At 42.0% G+C, this 26,239-nt stretch overlaps 1 protein-coding gene across 1 annotated transcript in view; it reads right to left on the reverse strand.

The window, feature by feature from the left end:
- lamb1a (laminin, beta 1a) overlaps nt 1–20,409 on the reverse strand; it is a 78,885-nt gene extending 58,476 nt beyond the window's left edge. Inside the window, exons 1-10 of the mRNA XM_077595902.1 lie at nt 20,394–20,409; nt 19,634–19,737; nt 18,380–18,591; nt 12,204–12,342; nt 8,428–8,501; nt 7,102–7,290; nt 6,939–7,002; nt 6,662–6,864; nt 2,591–2,711; nt 1,339–1,527 (exon numbers count right to left, since the gene is read on the reverse strand). Of these exons, the coding sequence (XP_077452028.1) occupies nt 1,339–1,527; nt 2,591–2,711; nt 6,662–6,864; nt 6,939–7,002; nt 7,102–7,290; nt 8,428–8,501; nt 12,204–12,342; nt 18,380–18,591; nt 19,634–19,664 (1,222 nt within the window). The 5' untranslated portion in view covers nt 19,665–19,737; nt 20,394–20,409. The remainder of the gene's footprint in view (nt 1–1,338; nt 1,528–2,590; nt 2,712–6,661; nt 6,865–6,938; nt 7,003–7,101; nt 7,291–8,427; nt 8,502–12,203; nt 12,343–18,379; nt 18,592–19,633; nt 19,738–20,393) is intronic.
- Between the last annotated feature and the right edge of the window lie 5,830 nt (nt 20,410–26,239).

Raw genomic sequence — 26,239 nt, forward strand, 5'->3', positions numbered from 1 at the left:
CTTGTGTTATGGAAAGCCCAGCTCTCTCAGACAAACCTTTGCCATTTCCCAGCATGCAAGGCTCTCGTGGATGCAGGCACACCATTCAGTGGTGAGAAGTATGTTGAGGCCATTTCGAAGCTACAGGAGGAATTTGATCACAGATTTGCAGACTTCAAGACACACAAAGCCACATTTCAAATTTTTGCGGACCCCTTCTCCTTTGATGTGCAAGATGCCCCTCCTGAGCTTCAAATGGAGCTCATTGACCTGCAGTGCAATTCTGCACTCAAAGCCAAGTTCAGGGAGGTGAGTGGAGAAGCAGACAAGCTTGGGCAATTTTTGAGAGAGTTGACCCCCAGCTTCCCTGAACTTTCCCGAAGGTTCAAGCGGACCATGTGCCTTTTTGGGAGCACATACTTGTGTGAGAAGCTCTTCTCCACCTTGAACTTCAATAAGTCCAAGTACAGGTCCAGACTTACTGATGAGCATCTTCAAGCTCTACTAAGGGTCTCCACTGCTTCCTCCCTCAAGCCAAATGTGACTATGTGAGAAGAAGCGCTGCCAGGTCTCTAGCAGCAAGGAGTAGGCAAAAGAAGCCGTGTTCAGAATATTTCATGTTCAATGTTCCATTCAAGTTCAGAAAGTTAAAGGTTAAAGAGCTGTTAATACAGACATTTGAAACGGAATAAAAATAATTCATTTTCTCTACTTAGCCAGCCAGTGTATATCTACTGTATGCTCATTAGTATTATTTGGTTTTATATTACTGATTGATTTATTTTTTATTCATCTTTAAGTTAATTTATTTAATTCATTATTTTTTGTTAAAAAATAAAGATATTTGATAACGTTGGAAAGTTTTATCAGTGCTTTTCTTGTGGAAATCCTGATGCGGCCCAGTCTCACCCAGACTCGGCCTCTAGCGGCCCCCAGGTAAATTGAGTTCGAGACCCCTGGTTTAGAGGGTTAAGATTGTGGAACAAATTAGGCTAATTCCATTTGAAATATGGCTCTACACTCAAAAAAAGTTGTGAAACTACTTATGGAACTACTTATGGAACCAATTCATTTCTTAAGTACAGATACCACTGTATTGTACTTCAATAACCTAAAAAGAAGAAACTGAAGCCTTTATGTCTTTTAATATATTCTGTAGTGATTTTTGTTCATCTCCAGAAAATTTCTTTTTTTCACTGATAATAGCCTTAATCTGTTTTTTGCTCACCCTCCTAAATCAGTGATAAAATCACTTCTTATTGACAATCGTGTTTTCTCTTCAACTTTCAGTTGTGATGACATATCTTTTGCAATGCTCAAGTTGTTTGGAAACGATCAAAAAGACTATCCATGACTCACGCTCGCAGATGTTTGGATCTCTAACATCTCTCTCTGGGTGTTGGAAGTAGAATGGTTTGCACTGCTCACAGTTGTTTCCAGCTGTATTGTGTTGACATTCATTGCACATACCACCACTGACATTTCCTGAAGCCATGTAGACAGCCATGTCAAAGTGACATGAATCTGAATGCTGGTTGCAATTACACCCTGAAAATAGAAGACAAATCTATTCAACAAAATATGTATAATCCAAGTCACTCAACTCTGATTAAAATTCAGACTTTCTGTGAAAACAAAAAACAGATTTTTTTTTATTTTAGTTTTTGTTTAAATTTCAACCATTCATGCACACACTCATGGCTTGTGACAATTTGGAGTGCTCACTAAGCATATTATGAATCCGGGGTGCTCATCAATCGCGATCTTAATGTCATGCGATCTACAATTAGTACCTTGGCATTCAACTGGTAGATTTGGGTCTTTTTTACTTGATCATTTCTTTAGTAGATGAGATAGTGTGGGCACCCCTATACAAGCGGTAACTGCTGAGCTTTGTCGGTGGCCCAGAAAAAGTGTTGATCGCAGGAAGTGGCCACTTGAAAAGTAGAGCAGGAGCAAATAATGTTTGAGCACCCTCGCCATACATGTTTTGGGGATGTAGGAGAAAAACAGTACCCAGAGAAAGCCCATGCAGGCATAGATAAACCATGCACACTCCACACAGGAAGGCAGGATTGAACCATTGTTTTCAGAAAAGTGAGACTGACGTGCGACCCACTTCTCACTGTGTAACCAATTAAGAAAATAAATAATATAATTTATTATAGTCAACTCAACTTCAGACGGCTCAGTGGTCAAGTGGTTAGAGAATCGGCCTCATAGTTCTGTGATGGAGAGTTCGATCCAAGGTGGGTCCTCCCTGTGTGGAGTTTGGATGTTCTCCCCGGGCTTGTTTGTGTTTTCTACGGGTACTCCGGCTTCCTCCAACATCCCAAATCATGCATGGTAGGCTGGTTGAGCACTATAAATTGCCTTGTGCCCAGCAAATTCAGGGTGTCCCCGACCTGGTTCCCATAGTTGGGTGGGATAGGCTCCAGCACCCCCAGCGACTCTTGTGAGGATAGGTGGTACGGATAATGAATGAATGAACTCAACTCCAATGAGGTGCAGACTTTTGTTGGATTTTAAAGGTGACCTTGCATTTTTTTTACATTAACACCAATTTATTGACCATGAGAATCATATTCTGTGAACCAGTGCTTCTACTCACTTTCGCAAGCATTGGTGTGACGTCCCTCAGCTGGTCTCCATGGTAGGTCATGATAGAAATCTTGACACTGTTCACAATTCAGTCCCTTGGTATTATGATTACACATGCAGTGACCATGAACCTGGGAAACAAAATCGAGAAAAAAAAATCAGCAACATCATGGAGTCACTGGAAAAGCAATCCGCAACGACTGTGTTGCAGATTGTCCATGGGCTAGAGAGTGACGGTGAATATGGAGAGCAAAGACACAGGCTTTCAATTACAGGCCCAAAGTAGAACGACTCAATTGCAAGTAGGCCTGAACAATGTGTCATTTGAACCGCGACATCATGATGTGAGCATGCACAATACTCAAATCGCAGGACTTGCAATACTTCTATTATTAAAGGTCATTTTTGCGAGACATATTTTACATTTTGATAAAATGTGTGGTTCGAAATTAAAACCTGTTCATAAAGCTTATTTAGCTGAAAAATGTTTTTTAGGTTTTTTTTTACACACTAACTATGTTTATGAGAAAATGTTAGTCTAAATTGGTGAAAAGATTTTTTCACTAATTAAACAAACTTAATACAAAGATCTAATATTAACTTTCAATTTTTCTCTAATTTTTACAAATTACTTTAATTAATTTTTTAAATCTCGAAATATTACAGCAAAAGCAGTATTGTGATCACATAGGCTTTATGTTGTCAAAACAATTTGCGGTTCATGCAACTTGAAAATACGCAATAAACACAGACATACATATGTATGTAAATACATATATACATACTGCTTCCCGCTTCTGAGACATCCAAAATTTGTACCAACATTTCCTTGAAGCCACCGGAAGTCGTTCTCCATGGCCTCACCGAGCTCCTCACATGCCCGGGTTTTTGCCTTGGAGACGACCAGAGCCACGTGCCGCTTGGCCACCCGGTGCCCGTCAGCTGCCTCGGGAGACTTCTTTTTCAGCCTGACAGCATCCCTCACCGCCGATGTTTACCAGCGCGTTCTGGGATTGCCGCCACGACAGGCACCGACCACCTTGCGGCCGCACCTCCAGTCAGCAATAGAAGCGTGGAACATGGTCCACTCGGACTCAATGTCCCCCGCCTCTTCCCAACTGTCGCAGGTGGGAATTGAAACTCCTTCTGACAGGGGACTCTGCCAGGCGTTCCCAGTGGACCCTCATAAAACGTTTGGGTCTCCCGGGCCGCACGGGCATCCATCCCCACCATCGGAGCCAACTCACCACCAGGTGGTGATCGGTTTACCCGAGTGTCCAAGACATGCAGCCGCAGGTCCGATGACACGACCACAAAGTCGATCATTGAACTGCGGCCTAGGGTGTCCTGGTGCCAGGTGCACATATGGACACCCTTATGCTTGAACATGGTGTTCATTATTGTCAATCCAGGACGACCGCAGAAATCCTACAATAGAACACCACTCGGGTTCCGATTAGGGGGCCATTCTTCCCAATCACGCCTCTCCTCACTGACGTGAGAATTGAAGTCCCCCAGCAAAACGAGGGAGTCCCCCAAAGGAGCACTCTCCAGCAACCCCTCCAAGGACTCCAAAAAGGGTGGGTACTCTGAACTGCTGTTTGGTGCATATGCACAAACAACAGTTAGGTCCCGTCCGCCCACCCGGAGATGGACGGATGCTACCCTATCGTCTGCGGTAGTAAACCCCAACATAGAGGGACCGAGCCGGGGGCCAACAAGTATGCCTACACCCGCTCGGCGCCTCTCACCGTGGGCAACTCTAGAGTGGAAGTGTCCAACCCCCCTTAAGAGTGGTATCGGAACCCAAGCTGCTGTGCGTAGGAGTGAGCCCGACTATGTCGAGCCAGAATTTCTCAACCTCTTTCCCAACCAGAGAGGTGACATTCCACATCCGAAGAGCCAGTATCTGCAGCCGGGGATTGGACTGCCAAGGATCCCTCCTTTGGCCGCTGCCCAACTGTCGACGCACCGACCTCTTTGGCCCCCTCTCACAGGTGGGTCTTATTGCAAACGAGAATTTACAGTTCCGCGCTTCGGAAGATGCGACTTTTGGGCGGTAAACAGCAGCGCATGAGCGCCGGTGGCCAAGCGAAAGCAGCAGCGCTTCGTGGAGAAAAACAGTCGCTGCAACGCGCAGCACGGTAACCTGAGCGGAGAGACCAGCTTCTACATCTCGGACCTCTTCACCATGCTGGTGGACCTCACGAGAATTTATTTTTTATTTATTCGCAGCATATAGATCGCCACAACACGCATGCCTCTCCAGAGGGGAAGTCCGTTCACTTCCTCTGTCTCCCTTTTAATTGCAGGGGCGTTAATTGATATTAACATGGTTCCTACCAGCTCAATTACAGTAATCCCTTGAATATCACGGTTAATGTAGACCAGACATTGCCGCAATAATCAAAAAATCGCGAAGTAGGGTCACCCTTATTCTAACTTTTATTTTCCTTCAGTGCTGAGTAGCAAGAGTGGCTTCCGCTTACGAGTTTCAGCGTGGATTTTCACATTTTTACAAACTGTAAATTTATATACGTATGTATTTTAATAATTAATAGCGGAAAAAAAATCGCTAAAGAGTGATTTCACAATCAGTGAAGACACGATAATCGAGGGATTACTGTATGTACAAAAGAAGTAAATTCATTTATGCTGCAATGGCGTGCTACACCTTTATCATATCAAGGAATGTCAATATATAGGAGACAATTTCAATGGCGACTCAAAAAAATAGTCTTTCTTGACAGTTTTTGCCAAATTTACTCGCAAAAAACAGGAAATGCAAGATATCAAGGAACGTCAAACTTTAGGAGGCCTTTTCAAAGGTAACTCAAAATCCAACCAAAGCTGGAAATGGCTCGGCGTAGTCTTTCTCCAAAGGTAATGTGCGTGATTCGAAATATAATCCGAAGATATCAGGAAATGGCAAGACCTCATCCTTCTCGGTAATTCTACGGGGAAATATCGCTTCTTCTTCAGCGCTGAGTGCCACCCAATTCAGCGCCGAAGAAAAAGGTGAAGCCTGACTTCCGCCATTTTTATCCTGTTTTCCGCTTTCCAGTTTCACCATGGATTTTGACATTTTTATGAACTTTTTTATACTTAAAATAAAAAAATGTGATGTACTAAAGCCATCAGCCATGAAGGGGTGAAGGATCACAGTATTTATTGTTTTTTTTTCCCTATTCAATCAACTTCCATGCCATTTGTCCACACATGGATCACAGGGGTGCCAGACCCTTACTATGGGCAATAGGCTAGGTACACCCTGATTTGGTTACCAGCCAATTGCATAGATAGACAACCATTCAGATACAGTAATACCTTGATATACGAGTGTCCCAACATTCAAGAAATTTGAGATACGAGCATAGGAGAGCCAGAAATGTCTCTTTTTATGCTCTCTGCTAACCTGGAAGCTAAAATGTGGACGCACTAAAAAGAGCCTCGTGTCGGAACATCACTGTGTTCCTGACACTACCCCGAGCTCTGCTATATCGACCAATGGAAATCTCGCCGGGGCATATCAAAGTGGCGCAGACACCATCTCTAGTGCCACTACATCGACCAATGGTAGCTTCGCGTTGGCACATATCTGTGTTCGCGACGTTACCTCCTCCATTGACCAATGGGAGCTTTGCGTTGGCATATCACAATATAAATGGCGTCGACACTAGCTCTAGTACTGATTTCGTCATAATCTTTCTTGACTCTCTTGCACATTCTGCATATTCTCATTGATTAACAACAGCATAACAATGTTATTCAAATACTTTAGATACTTATTGTACTGTAAAAGTGTTGGAATTACCTAAAAAAAATCATACGTTTCTTTTTACTTTTAAATTCTGAGTAGGGCTCTCAAGGAATTACATGTAAAAATATGAATTGTTCATGGCTCTCTTGGTCATAAAGGTTCCTGACCACTGCTCTACACTGTGCCGCGCACATGTATTTCTAAGTGATAATTTTTGTATTAAGTAGAGTGGTCCTGAAAATAAAATAAATTATCCCCATGTTAAAGATCAAGAATAAGAAAGGGAGAAAATTTGAACATTATTCCCCCATGAAAACTTACCATGTCCTCGCGAACAGAGCTTATTTTTTGGATTGGTGCACACTCTGAGGCATGCCCATAGCAGAAGCAGTTTCCCCGTACCACCATATCATAGACTGCATAGTAATACTTTTCTTTAATCTCCATACGTGAGTCAAGAAGATTGTCGCCGAGTGTGTGAAGTTTGGTGAACTTCACCCTCAGATTGGTGATCTTAAGCATATCTGTGAAACATTAATGATCAATAAATATCTATAGGCAGTGGCAACTAAACACCTCAATCTGTTTAGGTCCATACTCTGTATTCGGGGGCTATATGGGTCATCGATCCGGAAAGCTGGGTCCAAAACTCTGAAGATTACCTGAAAAAAATTAAGCAGATTTTTTACTCTTTTTAAACACATGAAATTGTAGTTGTTGTGAAAATGTTCTCTGAAGTGTGGAGAGTTACTTTATATTACCTCTCCTTCAGTAGATGGCTCAATGTCGGAATAACGCGAGTCACAGATGACATCGTCAACCTTCTTCATGGGACCAGCAGAAACGTCTGGGAAGGACGTTTCACAATCATAGGCAAAGTAGCGATATACTTTCCAGGTTTTCCCAAAGTCTGCTGAGCGTTCAATCACCATGGCAGCAGGGCGAAACGTCTTTGAGGGTGGGAACCAATGAAAAACAGTCAACAAATTACCAATGCAGCACGACAAAACGTTTTTGAGGATAAGAGCCAATGAAAAACAGTAATTCAGTCCACAAGAAATCAAGAATGGTGTGAAACTAAAAATATATAATTATTAAAACTTCTCGAGCGAATCCGGCGACGAATAACATGTACACACACGCCAATAATACGCAACTTATTGATAATTTTGATATTAGATATTTAGATATTAATGCTCTCACATTGTCAATGCAATTACAAACTCACTCTCTCTCATGATTATAATTTTGAGAGCGAGAGATTACCTGGTTGATCGCTTTCAACAGTAAACTCTCTCTCTTCTCTCTCTCTCTCTCTCTCATGTTTATACGCAACTTATTGATAATTTCGATATTAGATATTTAGGTATTAATGCTCTTACATTGTCAATGCAATTACAAACTCACTCTCTCTCTCATGATCATAATTTTGAGAGCGAGAGATTACCTGGTTGATCGCTTTCAACAGTAAACTCTCTGTCTCGCTCTTTCTCATGATTATAATTTTGAGAGCGAGCGAACCCGGCGCCGAAACGTCAGTTCGACGAAATGTACGGCGGCGAATCCGTCGACCAAACGTCCGGCGGCGAATCCGTCGACCAAACGTCCGGCGGCGAATCCGTCGACGAAACGTCCGGCGGCGAATCCGTCGACCAAACGTCCGTTCGACCGAACGTCCGTTCGACCGAACGTCCGTTCGACCGAACGTCCGTTCGACCGAACGTCCGTTCGACCGAACGTCCGTTCGACCGAACGTCCGTTCGACCGAACGTCCGTTCGACCGAACGTCCGTTCGACCGAACGTCCGTTCGACCGAACGTCCGTTCGACCGAACGTCCGTTCGACCGAACGTCCGTTCGACCGAACGTCCGTTCGACCGAACGTCCGTCGACCAAACGTCCGGGTACTGGACCAACCAAACTATATATAAAAAGAGCAATGTAGTTCATATGTAAGTATAGTGATGTATATATGAAAAATATGCTATGGAATCTTTTTTTTACAATGACAAGCATGACAAAATTAGTTCCATTTTCTTCCAGCAACTGTCAAAGGTATATACCCCAATTCAACTTGCTGAAACTCACTTTGAAAGTCATGATGAGATGAGTGAAGTGAAACTCTGCCTCCAGGTTCAGTTGGACTGTGACATTTTCTAAACCTGTGTACAGAAAAGCAATAATCTAAACTGTTCTCATCATCATCCTGATTATATAATCACCAGCAACAGCGGCTATCGCTTTGAAACAGATCTGATTAGAAACTGAATTCCAGATGCATGCCATAATTTTATTTACGTTTGTCATGCGTATTCATGATTCTGTGTTCATGTGATAAATGGAGCAATGAAATACAGGAATACCATAGTTAAGTATCCAACGTCCAAGTTTTAAACTTCTCCTGTTTATAGGATTTTTACTTGCAAAAGACAGGTCTTGACTCAAAATGACCTCTGTTCTTGCTTGGTACATTTTTTCTCAACACAACATCAACTGTTATAATGACACCATAACCTATTACAATACCATACTGGGCCAAAATAAGACACAAAAGTAATCAAATTCCGACTTCCGACATAAATATAACATCACGACAGCCTGGGGACTAGTGGTTCGCATGACAGCCTCACACTTCTGCGGTCGAGGTTTCAATCCCTGGTCAGTCCTCACTGTGTGGAGTTTGCATGTTCACCTGGGGCTTGTGTGGGTTTTCTCCGAGTACTCCGGTTTCCTCCTATATCCCCAAAACATGCAGGGTAGGCTGGTTGAATACTGTAAATTGCCCCTAGGTATGATTGTGAACGTGAATGGTTGTCCGTTTCATTGTGGCCTGCAATTGGCTGGCCACCGATTCAGGGTATCCGTTTAGCTGCGATAGGCTCCAGCATCCCCCCGAACCCATGTAAGGGAAGTGGTTCAGAAAATGAATGAATGAAACATCACATATCCTGTCCAAAAAGCATGAGTGCCTTCTTGTGCAGTGTTTCGCCGTGAGCGTTGGTCAGGTGTGCCGCGAGGAATTAACTGCCAAGGACTCATACATTGTAATATTCTGAGAAAAAAAAGGAATAACATAAGATCAAAATTGAAATATAATGAACAATAAGTTCATATCGTAATATCACAAGATTTTTTTTGCTGATATTTAATGAAACACAAACCAGAAGTTGTTAAGTTTCACTTGCATCAATTTTTGGTGATATAAAGTTTGTGTGACCACAAAACTATTTTTTGTGTAATATTATGCAATTGAAGTAAGCTTGGGAGAAAAAGTCATAAAATAACAAGAATGAAATCGATACATTGCTTATTTTTACGCCATGTGACCCAGAAGTTGTTTAGGGGACATAGACTTTTGGAGAGAGGGAAAGACGGAGAGAGGGAGAGAGGGAGAGAGGGAGAGAGTAAGAGAGTAAGAGAGTAAGAGAGGGAGAGAGGGAGAGGGAGAGAGAGAGCAACGTGCTCGTAACATACAGTAAACTTTAAATAAGTATCTAAAGGCTAAAATTTGCTGTGAATTTTCCTCGTATCTCAAATTTCTCGTGTGTTGGGACACTCGTACGTCAAGGTATCACTGTAGAAGATTTTCAATTGGTGGTGTGATTTGAGATTTTTGCAAAGTAAAAAGTGTGCCACCGCTCAAAAACGGTTCGGAAACACTATTCTAGTGGACATTTTCTACGATTAAGTTAAATCGAAGATATCTCTGGTTTGCTGTAGTCTATAAATAAGAAATAAAAACTGTGAGTTAGAACTCCACACTTTCCCAAATGTTCAATGTAAAATAGTTTATTTTTGACGGCACTTTAAACATGCCGTGCGATTGATTACGCCGGCGTGATCGTAAGACTCAGAGGATGACTTGTGACTACAATTTTCCGTAAGATTATGTGATTGTATTGGTACGTCTGATACGTATAAATGAGTCATTTGATGTTTGTTGCTCAATGGTCAAACTGGTAGACCCCCTATGGGCGTCTGCCAAAAAAAACGTAATCATTTGGGAGTGGAGCTTGGTTCGGTCACTTGTCTACTATAATTTATGCCCCTTGCTTTCTAATGATGCCCCTTGAACACATTAGGATAAGGAAAGACCGACCCTGAAACTGAGTCACCCCCACTCACCAGCCCGCACGCACGCCCAGCACCAGCTCACCCCAAGGCTGTGTGCTGAGTCCACTACGTTACTCGCTCTACATGCATGACAGCAGACCCAGGTACCCTGAGAACATCCTCGTGAAATTAGCGGATGACCCAATGGTGGTGGGCATGATCACAGAGGAGAACGAGGCAGACTACAGAGATGAGGTCCTTAGACTCAGTGAGTGGTGCGCTCTCAACAACTTGGCGCTTAACATTTCCAAAACTTGCGACGGGACAAAGCAGAGGGTGATGAAGAATACATGTCAAAACAAAAAGAATCAGGGGCAGTTTCTTCACAAGAGCTGTTACCATACTGAACTCAAGTTTTGCATCGAGAACCCAACCTAGACTCCATTAAGTACTGTCACTGCACTATTTGTAAAATGCCATAACACAGCCAGGTCCATATCAATAAGTAATGTTCTCAGACATTTACTTCAATCTTAGCACTACATTTTTATCCTGCACCTTGATACTTGCACTAAAACACCATAGCTACCTCACCGGTTGCTAACCACTTTAGTCTTTTTTTTACCTCGCTTAATTTTTATTGTACGTATATAAATCATTTTTGTGACTACTACTATTTATGTGTGCACTTTATAGTGAAGCTCTCATTGTACTTGTATAATGACAATAGCCTTTATTGTCATTATAGGCATTATAGGCAAATTTGCAACAGGTGAAGCCCCAAAGAGCGACATTCACTATCCTCTGTATCATCCTTGTTTTCCAGCAGGTTTGTTATGGTCACGTTCACACAATTTGTTTTGCCCAAGTCCTTTGTGATGACATTCAGCGGGACGTGAGGCAGTACGTCTTTTACCTGCTGGGCCATTTTAACAATCCTACGTTCGTCAGTTCAGTATTACTATTTATGTGTGCACTTTATAGTGAAGCTCTCATTGTACTTGTATAATGACAATAGCCTTTATTGTCATTATACAAGTACAATGAGAGCTTCATTATAAAGTGCACACATAAATAGTAGTAGTCATAAAAATGATTCAATTCAATTCAATTCACAGAGTTCCGTACTGAAAAGAGACTATATCAACACCTACGTATTGGTGTAGTCTTGACCCTGCCGCTTGTCGTTTTCTTATCAGAAAGATATTGGGAGAAGAGTGACCTCATCTTTTGATTACTGTCTGAGAAGACTATGAACGTAGAAATGATTTTGAGGAAAAATGCCCAAGCTATTAGGTGCTTATTTTACAAAAAAGAGGAAGATGATAAACAATCAGAAGACAAAGGCATGTTGCTTTTTTTCTGTCGCCCTTAACCAACAAGCCTACATACCGTTATAGTTTTTAACTTTTGTGGTTGTTTAATATTTTATTTCCTTAATTTCAATTTTTAATAGGAATTATGTAGGCACTGTGACAAACCAATTGACTGCAATAAAAGCCACAAGGGTTGACTTTGAGGCAATATGCAAATAATCATATTTTATTACTTAAATATTTGGCCTAATATTATAATGTACATGTATTCTTTCTATGTTGTATACTATTGTTGATGTTAAGAAATGCAACATTCTGAATAAATACTGTGATTTAGTAAATGGGTTGTGGTTAAATGTATCAGATTTTGTGGGTCAACAGTGGTTGGTTTTTTGGTGATGGCTTCTTTTGGTCATAGGGGCTATGTTCGCCCAGGACACCATGTAGATTAACACAAAAGGTGATGGCTTTTGATCTTCCATTGTTTTTGTTTACCGTTCTCAGATTGCCACCATGTCTTGAGTCTGTTTGGTGCAAATGTAGTAACAACATTCTCAATGCGATGGCTACCCGTCTGATTGGGTGGTTGATTGTAGGGGGTCGCTGAGTCACACATGAAACATTTCTTTTCCTCCTAACGGTACAAAGAAAAAAAAAGGAAACATGAGGCACAAATTGAGAAGGCAAATAGTAGGTTTATTAAGGCTGGAATTCCTCAGATTCCTGTTTCTTTGTGGTTGTGCCTAGATGAGGCAATATACAGCAAAACTCGAGAAATATTTAATGACCTGACGTTTGGTAAAACTCACCCAAAAAGACAATCAGTTTTCACAACAGCGAAAATTTTGACAAGATAACAGCTGGCTACCTAGAGATATGTTTGTATACAGAGTATGACCAGTTTTCTCATATGATCATTAAAATGATAACACTAATAATAATGTTTCCCTCATGATTGCCTCATCACATTGTAAAGAAGACAATTCATAACATTTAAATTGTGACTTTTTAGAGAGAAAAGGAGCACATCATCACTTTCCAAAATACAATAAAGAAACATTCTTCCATCCATTCATCTTCTGAATCAGTTTGTGGCCCATCGGATTCTATCTAGCTGACTATAGACAGAAGGTGGGAAATATCCTGAACTGTTTGCCAGTCAATCACAAGGAACACAGACAAACAACCATTCACACTCACATTCCCAACTATGTAAAATTTAGATGAACTTTGTTATGTGTTGCTTTATTGTTTGAATCATATTATGGGGGGGAACTTGTTGAACATGAAGCTATTCTGCGTGGATTTTGCGGAGTGATGGTAGTGGCATGTGAGTCTGTCTTGCATGCTAACTCCACTCCACGATGACCAAATATTTTGAAAACATTGTTTTGTCCGTTATCATAGTTCAAAGAGATGCATATTTGGATTATTTGAACAAGCATTTCTTTTCCTTAAATTTATGTGAAGATATTTTCTTTCAGTCTTTACATTTCCTGATTTATGACAGGCAGACGTTTGTTGAGAGAAGTGGGCAGGTTTTAGAGAGGGAACTCTGATACAGTGTCCTAAGCAGCTGGACAAACATCTGTCTCTTGTTATATCAGCACCCTCATATGTGTCTGTTGGGAAGGGGGGTTGTGGTTAACGCAGGAAGTGCTGCAGACTATATAACCCCCTTCAGAGCCACACACAAAGTAATACACAACAGGGAGTTTATTTTCTTCCAAACATTCCATTCCATCAGTAGACAGGGGGCTTTCTGAAAAAGCAGTACTACTACGGGAAAACTTAGACGTACTGGAGGTGTGTGATAAGAATGTTGTCTGTATTAAAGTAAAAAAAAGTAATGTGTTAAATTGCATACCAAAATAATATTATTTACATATATATTTTAGATACTATTATGTTTTCTGTGTGTGCCCTCATCCCATGTCAGCTGGCTCCAGCACCCCACTATAAATTCATTTATGTCAAAAGTTGTAAGCAAAGAAAAACATTTTCCTACATTAACATAAAGCCGGCGGCCCGGTAACAAGTAATTAGTGCGTCAGCCTCTTAGTTCTGAGAGCAAGCGTTCAATCCCAGGTTCGGACCTTGCTGTGGAGTTTAGATGGACTCCCGGCCCGCGTTAGTTTTCTACCCGGTCTCCGGTTTCCTCCCACATCCGAAAAACACGTATGTTAGGCTTGTTGGACATCTAAATTGCCCCTAGGTATGAGTGCATGCGTAAATGGTTGTCCGTTTCCTTGGACACTTCGATCGGCTGGCCACCAATTCAAGGTATCTACCTCACATCCCGCTAAAATAAATTTTCCTTCAGGTGTTGGTGTTTTATATTATCTGGGAAAACAGTGAAGGTAATGCGCTTACTTTAGACATGCTTAATAATTCAGTTTCTTTGCATGTAAAACAGGTGGCCCGGCGGCTGAGTGTGTAGCGCGTTGGCCTCACAGCTCTGTGGGTCCGGTTTTATAATCCAGGTTGGTCCACCTGTGTGGAGTTCTTCCCACCCCTGCATGGGTTTTTTCCGGGTATTCTGGTTTCCTCCAACATTCCAAATACATGCATGGTATGCTGATTGGACACACTAACTTGCCCCTAGGTGTGAGTGTGAGCGTGAATGGTTGTTTGTTTCCTTGTGCCCTGCGATTGGCAAGCCACCAATTCAGGGTGTCCCCCGCCTGTGGCCCGAAGTCAGCTGGAATAGGCTCCAGCAACCCCCGCAACCCTAGTGAGGATAAAGCGGTTCAAAAAATGAGATGAGATGAGACAGTCGTACTTCTACTTACAAAATGTATTGATTCCAGAACTTTTTTCGTCACTTCATAATTTCGTAAGTAGAGCAGTACTTTATATGTAAATTCTCTAATTTGTTCCACGGTCCTCACACAACTGGCCATTCTCTCTTCGGGCGGCCACGACGGCGGCGATTCCCTCTGCGGGGGCCCCGACGGTCGCAATTCTTTCTGCGGGGGCCACGACAGCAATGACTTGGAGGCTGAGGACTTAGAGGCCGAGGGTGGAGGCCCCCTCGGCGGCGACTTGGAAGCCGGGGGCGCAGATCCCTCCCGGCGACAACTTGGAGGCCGGGGACGACTTGGAGGCCGGTGACGGAGGCCCCCCCGGTGGCGACTTGGAGGCCGGTGACGGAGGCCCCCCCAGCGACGAATTGGAGGCCAGAGGTGGAGTTGACGACTATGGGGGCGATCCGCCTTCAGACTCCCCGGTCAAGGAAGCTGGCAAAATTGCCTCTGTGTTAGGTGAGTCGCTCCGCCACCTCGCCGTAACATCTTTATGGACTGTCCAGGGCAAGACGCTCCGCTACAGCCTAGTAGCACTGCCTGGACGATCACTTGACAGGTGAGCTCACCGATTCTTTGCGGGCCGGCTGGGACGACCCCCTGATAGGCTACCTTGCCGCTTCTTTGCGGGCCGGCCAGGACGACCCCCTGATGGGCTTGCTCGCCGCTCCTGGGATTTGTCCCTTAAGAGGGGGTACTGTCATGTTTTGTTGGAGTTTTGGATAGAGGTGTGCGTGTTCTTCTCGTGTGTACTGTTTGGGTGATTTGTACGTCTCACCTCGTGACCCTCCTGGTGTTCTGTTCCTCCCAAAACAACTTGTTTTGTGTTTATAATTAGCCCATGTGACGTCAAATTAACAGGACTGTTTTGTGATGTTAGTGTGGGAGTATTCCCTTGTTACCGTGACTACTCTGTGTACCCTGGATTACCGTTTGCCTCAATTACCTTTTCTACCTCGTGTTTCCCCAGTAAATCGTAAGTCATGTGTTTTGCCTTTTCCTCGCGGTGTGCATTCTTGCCCTGTTTATTTTGTCACTTTTGTATTGAATATTTGCCATTAAAGCCTGAGTTGTGCAGCAGCACTGTCACCGCCTTTTTCATGCCTCGCATCCTGGGTTCTCGGTGTCACGCAGGAAATCATGACAATATGAAAAGACTGCAATGTATTCATATATAAATCTATATTATATATAATCTATCTTTCATCTCAACTCATCTTCTCCCACTTTTTCCGAAGTCGGGTCACGGGGGCAGCAGCTTCAGCAGGGAGGCCCAGACTTCCCTCTCCTCAGCCACTTTATCCCACTCTTCCGGTAAGATCCAGGTGTTCCCGAGGCAGGCAGAAGACATAGTTTCCCCAGCTCCTTGGCCTCCTCCCGGTGTGATGTGCCCGGAACAGCTCCCGAGGGAGCCGTCCAGGGGGCATCCTAATCAGATGCCCGAGCAAACTCATCTGGCTCCTCTCGATCCAGAGCAACAGCGGCTCTACTTCGAGCCCCTCCCGGATGACAAAGCTTCTCACCTTATCTCTAAGAGAGATTCCGGACACCCTGCGGAGAAAACTAATTTCAGCCGCTTGTATCCGGGATCTTGTTCTTTCGATCACGACCCCCAGCTCGTGACCATAGATGAGAGTGGGAACGTAGATCGACTGGTAAATTGAGAGCCTCACCTTTGGGATCAGCTCTTTCTTCACCGCAACGGACCGGTGCAGAGTCCACATCACTGCAGACCCTGAACCGATCCGCTCCATTATTCCTTCACTCATGAAGAAGACCCCAAGATACTTAAACTCCTGCACCTGGGGGAGGACCTGATCCATGACCCGGAGAGGGCATGCCATCTTTTTCCGACTGAGGACCATGGTCTCAGATTTGGAGGTGCTGATTCTCACCCCGACCACTTCACACTCGGTTGCAAATCGTTCCAGCGGGAGATAGAGATCACGGCCTGATGAAGCAAACATGGCTTCTGCGAAAAGCAGGGATGCAATACTGAGGCCACCAAACCGGAGGCCCTAAACGCCATGTCTGCGCCTAGATATTGTGTCCATAAAAGTGATGAACAGAATCGGTTAAATAGAATCGGTTACATAGGGCAGCGCTGGCAGAGTCCACCCCCCACTGGAAACGGATCCGACTTACTGCCGGCTACACAGACCAAACTCTGATACCGGTCATAAAGGGACGGGACCCCGCGTATCAGGGGTTCTAGAACCCCATACTCCCAGAGTACTCCCCACAAGACTCCCCGGGGGACTCGGTTGAATGCCTTCTCAAAGGCCACAAAGCACATGTAGACTGGTTGGGCAAACTCCCATCCTGCTCCTCCTGAATCCGAGATTCGACCTCCCGGCGGACCCTCCTCTCCAGTACCGTGGAATAGATCTTCCCTGGGAGGCTGAGTAGTGTGATTCCCTTATAATTGTAACATACCCTCCGGTTCCCCTTTTTAAAAAGGGGGACCACCACCCCATCTGCCAATCCAGAGGCACTGTCCCCGATGTCTACGTGATGTTGCAGAGGCGTGTCAACCAAGACAACCACGCAACATCCAATATAACTATAATCTATAAATGAAAAAAGGTAAATACTTTAATTACGGTAGTCTCAGTAAAATTAGTTCCTCTCCACTTAAAAAAAACAACAACAACCAAAAACAGGTTATTAAGACATCTGCAGGAGATCTTCAGTATGGCACGCAGTTTGCAACAATGGGTCCAGGAGATTGATAACAACATGGCCATTGAATTTGGCATTTGTCTGGATAGTGTCATGTCCTTGTACAGCATTGTACAAGAAAATAAGTGGTGGTTGCTATTCTTGCGCGCCGAAAACCACTCGCAAGAAGAAGCTCCTCTTGTTGCCTCTCCGGTGCTCCCTGAAGATTCCATTGATAATCCAATGCCTCTCAAATATGACTTGGTCAAGAGGACTTGGTCTAAAGCTCCCAATAACCTTTTTTTTCATTATTATTACTTAAATCAAGCGGAGAGGAACTATTTTCATTGTGATTACAATACTAGTATTTACATTTTTTATTTATATATTATAATTAGATAAATACATTAGTCTTTTCATATGCCTAGAATTGTAATATTTAATAAATACACTTCTTGATAATTGTACTTGTGTTCTTGTATTTTTGAATAGGCAGGAAAACATGTGGTATAGTGTGTAGTAATATTAGGGGTGATCCGACTTCGCAGTTTTTTAATTCTTGCGGTCTCTAGTCTATATTATCCGTGATATTCGAGGTATTACTGTACATTGTTAAACATAGGGCGCAAAATGAGAACAAGTGAATTCTGAATCTCTGTTACAGGCAGAAACTCTATTGGTCTGATTTTTGAAGTCACGAGCCAAAGCCCAGTGTTGTCATTAATTTTCTGCTTCTTTCTTCTTTCTTACAGTTGGTAGCCAATGCATAACAAGTAGGCGGGATGATCCAAGATACTGACATTTGATTGACTGAAATAGTAACATGTATATACTTCAGACAACCACTCTTTTGCCTACATCCTTGAAATGTTTGCCTTTATTGAAATTTCTTACGCATAAAAATAAAATGTAATTGTTGTTGGATTTATTTTCAAACTGTTAAAGATTATTTTCACTCGAATTTACTTGATCAAACCGTGCGTCTTGTTTTAAGAAGAGTGATGCTAATGAAAGGAAAGTGAAATTTAGATGTCATGTCTTATTATTGAAGTTGTCCCGTAGAGCATATGATACAGCCTGATGTATAACAATAATATTAAAACAGCACTGAAAGTCACTCTCTGGACCCGAATCACCGAGTCAAGTTAAGAATATTAATTAATACAAATAAAGACTTTTGTAACCACTATGTCAATGTTTTGTTACCTGCAAATGGCTGACAATGCAGAATGGTTCAGGACGAGTTAGTCCACAGGTTGAGGTTGACAAAAGTTGGTGTGCTCGCCCAATAAGAAGATCTCCTGTTGCTGGGTAACAGCTGCCCTCAGTGCAGACATCACTGAGCTCTGGTAGGCTGACATGATCCTGGCCTTGGCTCCCCACAAGCTTAATTTGAACCAACGTGAGCACCTGCAGCCCTAGAAGCAGGAGCCCCGTCCCAAGATTGGACAATCAGTGGGATCAATTGGAGATAATAAAAAGCTCCTCTTGGGCAATCAGCATATTACTTGTTTTCGTGACACTTTTCCTTCATGACCGAAAAAAATCTAAATATTGAGTGAAATAAATAATGTTACAATTACAGTTCAGTTTTTAGTACGTCAAATTATAAGTAAGAAATGGGAATAGTACTTGAGGGACATGTAATTGTGTTATGTCTCGTAAGCACATCTAGGGCAATATCAACACACCATCGAAATTATTTTACTGGTAAAATAACACTGAACTGCTTTAAAAATGTAATGGAATATTACTATAATTTGTATTATTATTGTTTTTGGGGCAGCCCGGTCGCGCGAGTGGTTAACGTGGCGGCCTCACAGCTCTGGGGTCCTGGGTTCAAGTCCAGGTCCAGCACCCCCTGCGACCCTAATGAGAATAAAGCGGTTTAGAAAATGAGATGAGATGAGAGATTGTTATTGGCATTGTCAGGGGCAATGGCAGTATTATTATTATTGTTAGCATTGCTATTATTGTTGTTGTTACTGTTACTGTTACTGTTGCTGTTATTGTTATTTTTATTATTATTATTCAGAGTGTCCCCTGCCTCTGGACTGGAGACAGCTGGGATAGGCTCCAGCACCCCCCGCGACCCTAATGAGGATAAAGCGGTTGAGAAAATGAGATGAGATTAAAGACCACGCATCCTCCATAAACCATTCCTTTTCATGATTTTATATCGAAGAAAACATGTAATTCCCATATTGTCTTTTACAATTGTCATCGTTCACTCACCTAAATGCAGTTGCATTGGATTTTTTAATTAAGTTCCTTAAAAAAACGAAATTTCATAACCTTACATTTTGATATCAAACCTTTATTGAGTCAATAAATATATATATACTGCCGTACATAGAGCTGTTTTGAGTTTCTATTTTTTTTTTTAAATCGGACAAAAACAGCCATGTAGAAAATAAATGGTGAGTGATTGACTGATTGAAAATATTTAAAGTTTCTCACCAAATAGAAGTACGAGCTCAGAATTCAGCATCCTGGTTGGTCACCATCAAACAGATGAGAAACTCGAACATAACTTTAGGAATTGATCAGACTTGAACCCCCGCCTACATTTGAAAAAAGTTATCACTAATCAAGCGTACAAGCATCCGGTATACCTTTCAGAATTAAACTATATTTCTAGAATTTATAGTGAACACTCGACATTTTCCCTATTTAGCTGACAAGGTTTTGGAAGGTATTGTGTGTGTGTAAAATCTACATATGGGGTGTGCAACTGTATATAATGTGCAACTGTATGAAAATATTGTGCAATGAAAACAACAATTATTGTTTGTTTGATTCCAATGAGTAAAAGGATATTTCTTCACCGATTGTGTTAACTTTACAATTGCTTTGAGCGAGGGGGGGTTCTTTCATAGTTTCACCCCGATAGCGCAACAAATCTAATTTCTGAGTAATAGACGCGTATAGTAAGTCTGGCATGAAATCGAGTTGCTTCCGCCTTAATTTAATTCTTGTTTTAACATCGGTGTCTGTTTTCAATGTTAAGTTACACGTGGTGTTGGTCCACCTGTGTTCCACTGAAAAGGTGCAATTGACTGATTGTAGCCTGTTTTAGACCACACGAATTGACTTTTTCATTACTTTTTTTCTGCATTGCTTATTTTTCACCTCACTTCAGAACACCCCCACCACAGACACATGCACATTCCTCAATGCCTTGTCTCACGACCCCACGGTAAAACTGCAGTAATCTCACCTAGAAGAACAAAGGATGAGTGTCTGTCTGGGTGGGGGATGTTTTAGAATGTGACCCCCCACCTCCACATCTAAAGACTCATTCAGTTTCTGCTGCCTTGTGTAGTAGGTACTAATTATAATGACTCCCAACTTGTAGTGGCCTGCAGAGCGAAGCTTTGAGACAAAAAGCAGTTTATTTGCAAAGCACGAGGAGCAAAGAGATCAATAATAGTATGTTAAAAAATCATTAATTTTTTGTACCACTTGCCGTCACAAAGATAGCTGGGATGATTAAAAAAGTCAATAAATAGCACTGATTCATGTTATTTTCTCTGAAAAATATTATGTAACACTTACAAGTTCTTTTAATGCTGAGGTAGTACGTCAGTTTATGGAACTTTTGTATTTAAGGATGACTGCTTTCTTCCCTGTTACAAAATAACAAACGTGCTAGGACAGTGATCAGTTCCAAGCGTTTATTCAACTTCACAAATATGTTCTCACTAATCCTTAAAAACCTAGGTGCAGAGTTGGCCTCTTGTGAATAAAATACTGATGAAAAAACTGGATACAAAATGACTAGCAGGTATTTTGACAGCATATTATTTTGAGAGGCAAGTCATTAATTATTCCACCTGTATCTCAATAAACCAGCCTTTTAACTAGTACAGCAATACCTTCAGATACAAGCTTAATACGTTCCGGGACCGAGCTCGAATGTCAATTTACTTGTAAATTTACTTGTACCTCAAATCAAATGTTCCCATAGAAAGTTACTAAATACAAATTAATCAGTTCCCACCCTCTAAAAAACACCAAAAAGAGGATATTACAATAGTAAAACATATTTTTATTTGTTCTAATTCACCACCTACTCACAAAGTAACAAAAACCTATCTCGAGGTTATGATCTTCAATACTAAAATGTGACATTACTGAATACAGACAGTCAGTAGCACGGAGTGTACGGAGGATGGAGAGAGAAAAGGACAGGGGAGAGACTTGACGGCAACGCCCTCGTAACATAATATTCATCCGTTCATTCGTTCGTTCACTCATTTTCTGAACCGCTTTATCCTCATTAGGGGCAATTTAGAGTGTTCAGCCTACCATTTTTTTGAGGAAACCCACGCAAAACATGCAAACTGCGCACTTGTGGAACGAGCTGGATTTGAACCCAGGACCCCAGAGCTGTGAGGCCGACACGCTAACCACTCATTCCTCCGGGCCGCTAACATAAACTTTAAATTTAATTTAAATGAACTTAGATTACTATGGACCCTTAAAAATAAGTTTTAATCTTACGTTACACTAAATTGAAACCTTCTTATGCGATAACCGAGGCAAAGATGTTAATTGTATTCCACTGTGGCTTTCAAGTCGGAACTTTCTGCTTCTCCATGTATTGAGGTTCGAACAGACTCCACGATCAGACACGTTCTGGTTTAGACAGCGCAAGATCCAACTCTTTATTTGCAAACCTTGCATCTTTTACACGCCGTTATTATCGAAAACATGAAATATATGCCCTTTACTGTCATCATTTTGGCGGAAATTCTAGAATGTTCTCTTTGCAGGTCAACCTGACTCTAGTCAGTATGCACAGGCCTAAGCATACCTGATTAATTAGCTCTCCTTCCACAATACATGCTTCAGACCTGAGTGTATCCCAGTTCTTTTTTTTTTTTAATTATCGAACCACCCAGGACTCGCTTTGAAGGGTTTCGCTGGTGTCTTTTTCAGATACTTGCTTTGCTTTCAAGTCCATGTCGATTCCACTGGCTTTTATGCAGATCATCGACTTGATCATGCTATCTCCAGTAGCAATGAACCTGTGCTCGTAGATATCTTTACGCGAGAGAGATGCTGCGAAAAAACAGAGATTCTATTCTCAAAAGCAGCCTCTCGACTACTCGGCCACCTGGATGGCCACATCGGGAACCATCTGGTATGCTTGTATCTCAAATTTGTCTCATATTTCAAGGCAAAAAAGTGCACAGAATTTTCCTCGTATCTCAAATTTCCCATGTTTGGACACTCGTATGTCAAAGTATTACTGTAATACTAGTGCACAAGTGGAAATGGCCATTAAATAACTAGTTCAAGGATATTTATACTTCAGTGATGATAATGATAATCATTTACAAAGAAAAAAAACTACTAATGTCATCCTCCACCACATTGGCGGCTTCAGTCTATCACAGTATTTTTCTGAACTATCCAAATAAAAAATGTTCATAAAAATATCAAAATTTGTGCTGAAACTTGCAAGCGGAAGACAGGGGACTGCCACTCAACTCATCTCCGAATAAGAAAAATGGCGAGCACCAGGCAGACGCCGTCACTCTTTTCCGAAAATAGAGCTCTCTGGGTAAGATGGCTGGACGCCACGGAGGAGTGGAGTGGAAGTTGGAAGTTTCATTTCCCTCTAAGTGCTGGCACCAGGCGGACACCCTGGCTCTTATCCAAACAGAGAGCTCTCTGGGCGGGTAAGACGAGTGGACGCCACAGAGGAGAGGAGTAGAAGTTGCATTTCCCCCAAAACAATGACGGCAAAGAGTATGAAGAACGTGGTCTTCGTATTTTGAGAAATAAGCAAGAAATTTTGAATGGGGCTTGCAGTTTGCAACAAGGTGTCCCAGAGATTGATGACAACATGGTCACAGCCATCGAATTTGGCATTCGCCTTGACGGTGTCCTAGTACAAAACCGTATTTGTACAAAAAAGAAACAGCAATCACAACTCCCAATCACCATGATTCTTGTGTGCCATAAACCTCCTGCTGACCAGACGATGCCTCTCAAATCTGACAAAGAGGATTTTCATGACTTGGAATAAAGCTCTCAATAAACTGCCCACTAAATTATCATCTTATGCATGTAATTGTGTAACATTTAAAATATACACTTCTCAATATTGTATGGAAGCCTGACCATCTGGTCATAATAAATGGGGTTGTGCTACTTCACGGTTGTTCGATTATCACAGCCATGTCCGGTCTACATTATCTGAAAAATTCTGGTAAACTGGTCAGCATTTTGAGGTCACTTAATTTAATGTAAGCACAAAAATGCCCACTACTTCACTGGTTCACGATTTTCATTAAAACAGCTTGTTGGCAAGTCCCAAAATTGCCCCTAGCCCACAAGATGAACTGTATTTTCATGCAATCAGTGAACTAGTCGGCAATTTTGGTCTTGTCATTGCTGGAGCCCAGTGGCGGGCCGTCAGGGCCTTCAAGGCCTTTTCTGCTGGCCTAAGAAATATCTGAATCATATTATATTTTGTCCATCAATACTTATTATTCCAAATGGTCTGTTAGCTTCCTTTCATTGCTTTTCCCCCTGGTTTCACTGCTTCCAGATGTGTGTTTTCATATTGAAGCATTTAACCAATCACATTTCAGCCATTATTTGTTGCCACGGTCAGAAATCTGCCTCAAGGCCTTTCACAATCAGTTCTGCGGGCTCTGCTGCTTTAAACAAGCGTCGATAAGACTGTTGCTTTAACCAATTAGATTTCGAGTTGGTAACTATGAGGCTAGTCATTAGCCAGAGCTACCAAACTGTATTTGGAGCGAGCTGCACAAGCAAATATATTGTTGTGTTGATTTAAAGCCATTTTCAAGACAGACTATGCCAGAAATACGACAGGACAGGCTCGACTTTCAGCATTAGCTTCGATGGCGATCGAAAAGAAGGAAGAAAGGAGGATGGATATTGTGTACAGTTAAAAAGGATTTTGGTGAGTAAAATATGGCTATATTCCTAAATAATATTTCAACTATGAGGCTAGCCATTAGCCAGAGCTACCAAACTGCATTTGGAGCGAGCTGCACAAGTAAATATATTGTTGTGTTGATTTAAAGCCATTTTCAAGACGGACTATGCCAGAAATACGACAGGACAGGCTCGACTTTCAGCATTAGCTTCGATAGAAAAGAAGGAAGAAAGAACGGAGGATGGATATTGTTTTTTTTGTAAGTAATTGTATTATTACTCCAGGCCCAGTTCTGATGTCTAAAAAGCTCCAGTATTTGTATTTAATCAATAAATACTGTTTTCGGCTGGATTTTACCCATTTTCGGGCAATGTTTGCCCGTACGCCATTGACGTTCATCGCTGTCTTTTCCCGGGAAAATCACCCGCCTGGCCCGGTTGTAATGTCTGAAAAGCACCAGTATTTGTATTTAATCATTAAATGCTGCTAGGAAGTGGATTTTACCCCATTTTAGTGCATTTTTTGCTGTTTTGCGTATGGACGTATATGGACGTATCGACGTTGATCGCTGTCTTTGTCCCGGGGAAATGATACTCTGGGCCCGGTTCTGATGTCTAAAAAGCTCCAGTATCTGTATTTAATCCATAAATGCTGTTTTCGGCTGGATTTACCTATTTTTGGGCAATGTTTGCCTATACGCCACTGACGTCTATTGCTGTCTTTTCCCGGGAAAATCACCCCCCTGGCCCGGTTGTAATGTCTGAAAAGCTCCAGTATTTGTATTTAATCATTAAATGCTGCTAGGAAGTGGATTTTACCCCATTTTGGTGCATTGATTTATTGATTATTTTTTATGTGTCGCAGCTGTAGCTGCAGTAGAGGTTTTATAGCCATAAAATAGTTTTTGGGAGTTAGATTGATTCGTTGAAGGCGCTACGAAAAAATGCACGGACCGCCACTGCTGGAGCCAGATGCAGCCTACACTTCAGCCGCCCAAGCAATCACCTGGGGTGCCAGCAAAAGACACGGGCGCAGTGTGCCCACCAAATGCACATTTTGTTTTATGGTTTTTTTTAAATTGTTGTTGTTTTTATTATTATTTCATCAATGTAAACTTTCTAACAAATACATACAATTTATTTGGAAGGCGCCCTCAAATGGATAAGTTTTGCCAATTCAAAGTTTAGAGTACGCAAGAACACCACTCCGTTAGACTGTCTGTTTGTCCAGCCCAGAAGCATGCAACACCCAGCCCTGACTGGCTGCTGCTGCTCCCACCTAAAGCATAAATATGAAGGTGGAATAATGCCAAAACTAAAGACAGAACAAAAAGTGTTTTTTGCAAATGAAATGTCTTTCAATAAAGAAAAAAAGTGTGGATTGCTAAGAAAAAATCAACGATGAAACATATAAAAGTGGCTAAGAGTGCTCTGATTGCATTTGTTTACAGATCATTTTTAACATTTATTGGCGGATCAAAGTGCAGCAGAATGAAGCGGGGTTATTCCGTTTGAAGTCCAGGATGAGTTCCATAGTTTTTTTGAGACATTCAGCACCAAGTCACACCACTCGCTGTGTCTATGGACGCAACAACAAACAAGCAGACACATAGAAATCAATATCTAGTAGAGATAAATCATCACTAAATAATCAATAAATATGGAATAAATAAGTAGTCCAAGCGACGTCAGCAGAGCGGGGCGGGCTTGTTCCGTCAGAAGTCGAGGATCGGTTCCACGGTTTTGGAGATGTGCAGCGCCTAGTTGCACTATTTGCTGCGTCTATGGACGCAACAACAAACAAGCAAACAGATGGAAAATCAATATATAATTATGGTAAATAAATAATCACTAAATATTAAGGATAAATAAATAATAACGAAATAGTAATAGATAAATAGGTGGTAAACAGTAAATAAGTAGTAGTAATAATTCTCGATTAGATCCTAGGTGCAGAACTCAAGTAGAGTATGGTGACAGCTCTTGGGAAGAAACTGTCCTTGATTCTGTTTGTCTTGGCAGTTATAGGTCTGTAGCGCCTTCCAGAGGGCAGCAGGTTGAAGTGGTGGAAAGACCCCAACAAGAATCAACGTGACATCTGAGTTGTTATGTCACGTTGATTCTTTTTGGGGTCTTTCCAAACGT

The sequence above is a fragment of the Stigmatopora argus genome, chromosome 3 (assembly GCF_051989625.1).
Source record: "Stigmatopora argus isolate UIUO_Sarg chromosome 3, RoL_Sarg_1.0, whole genome shotgun sequence".
Taxonomy (NCBI): domain Eukaryota; kingdom Metazoa; phylum Chordata; class Actinopteri; order Syngnathiformes; family Syngnathidae; genus Stigmatopora; species Stigmatopora argus.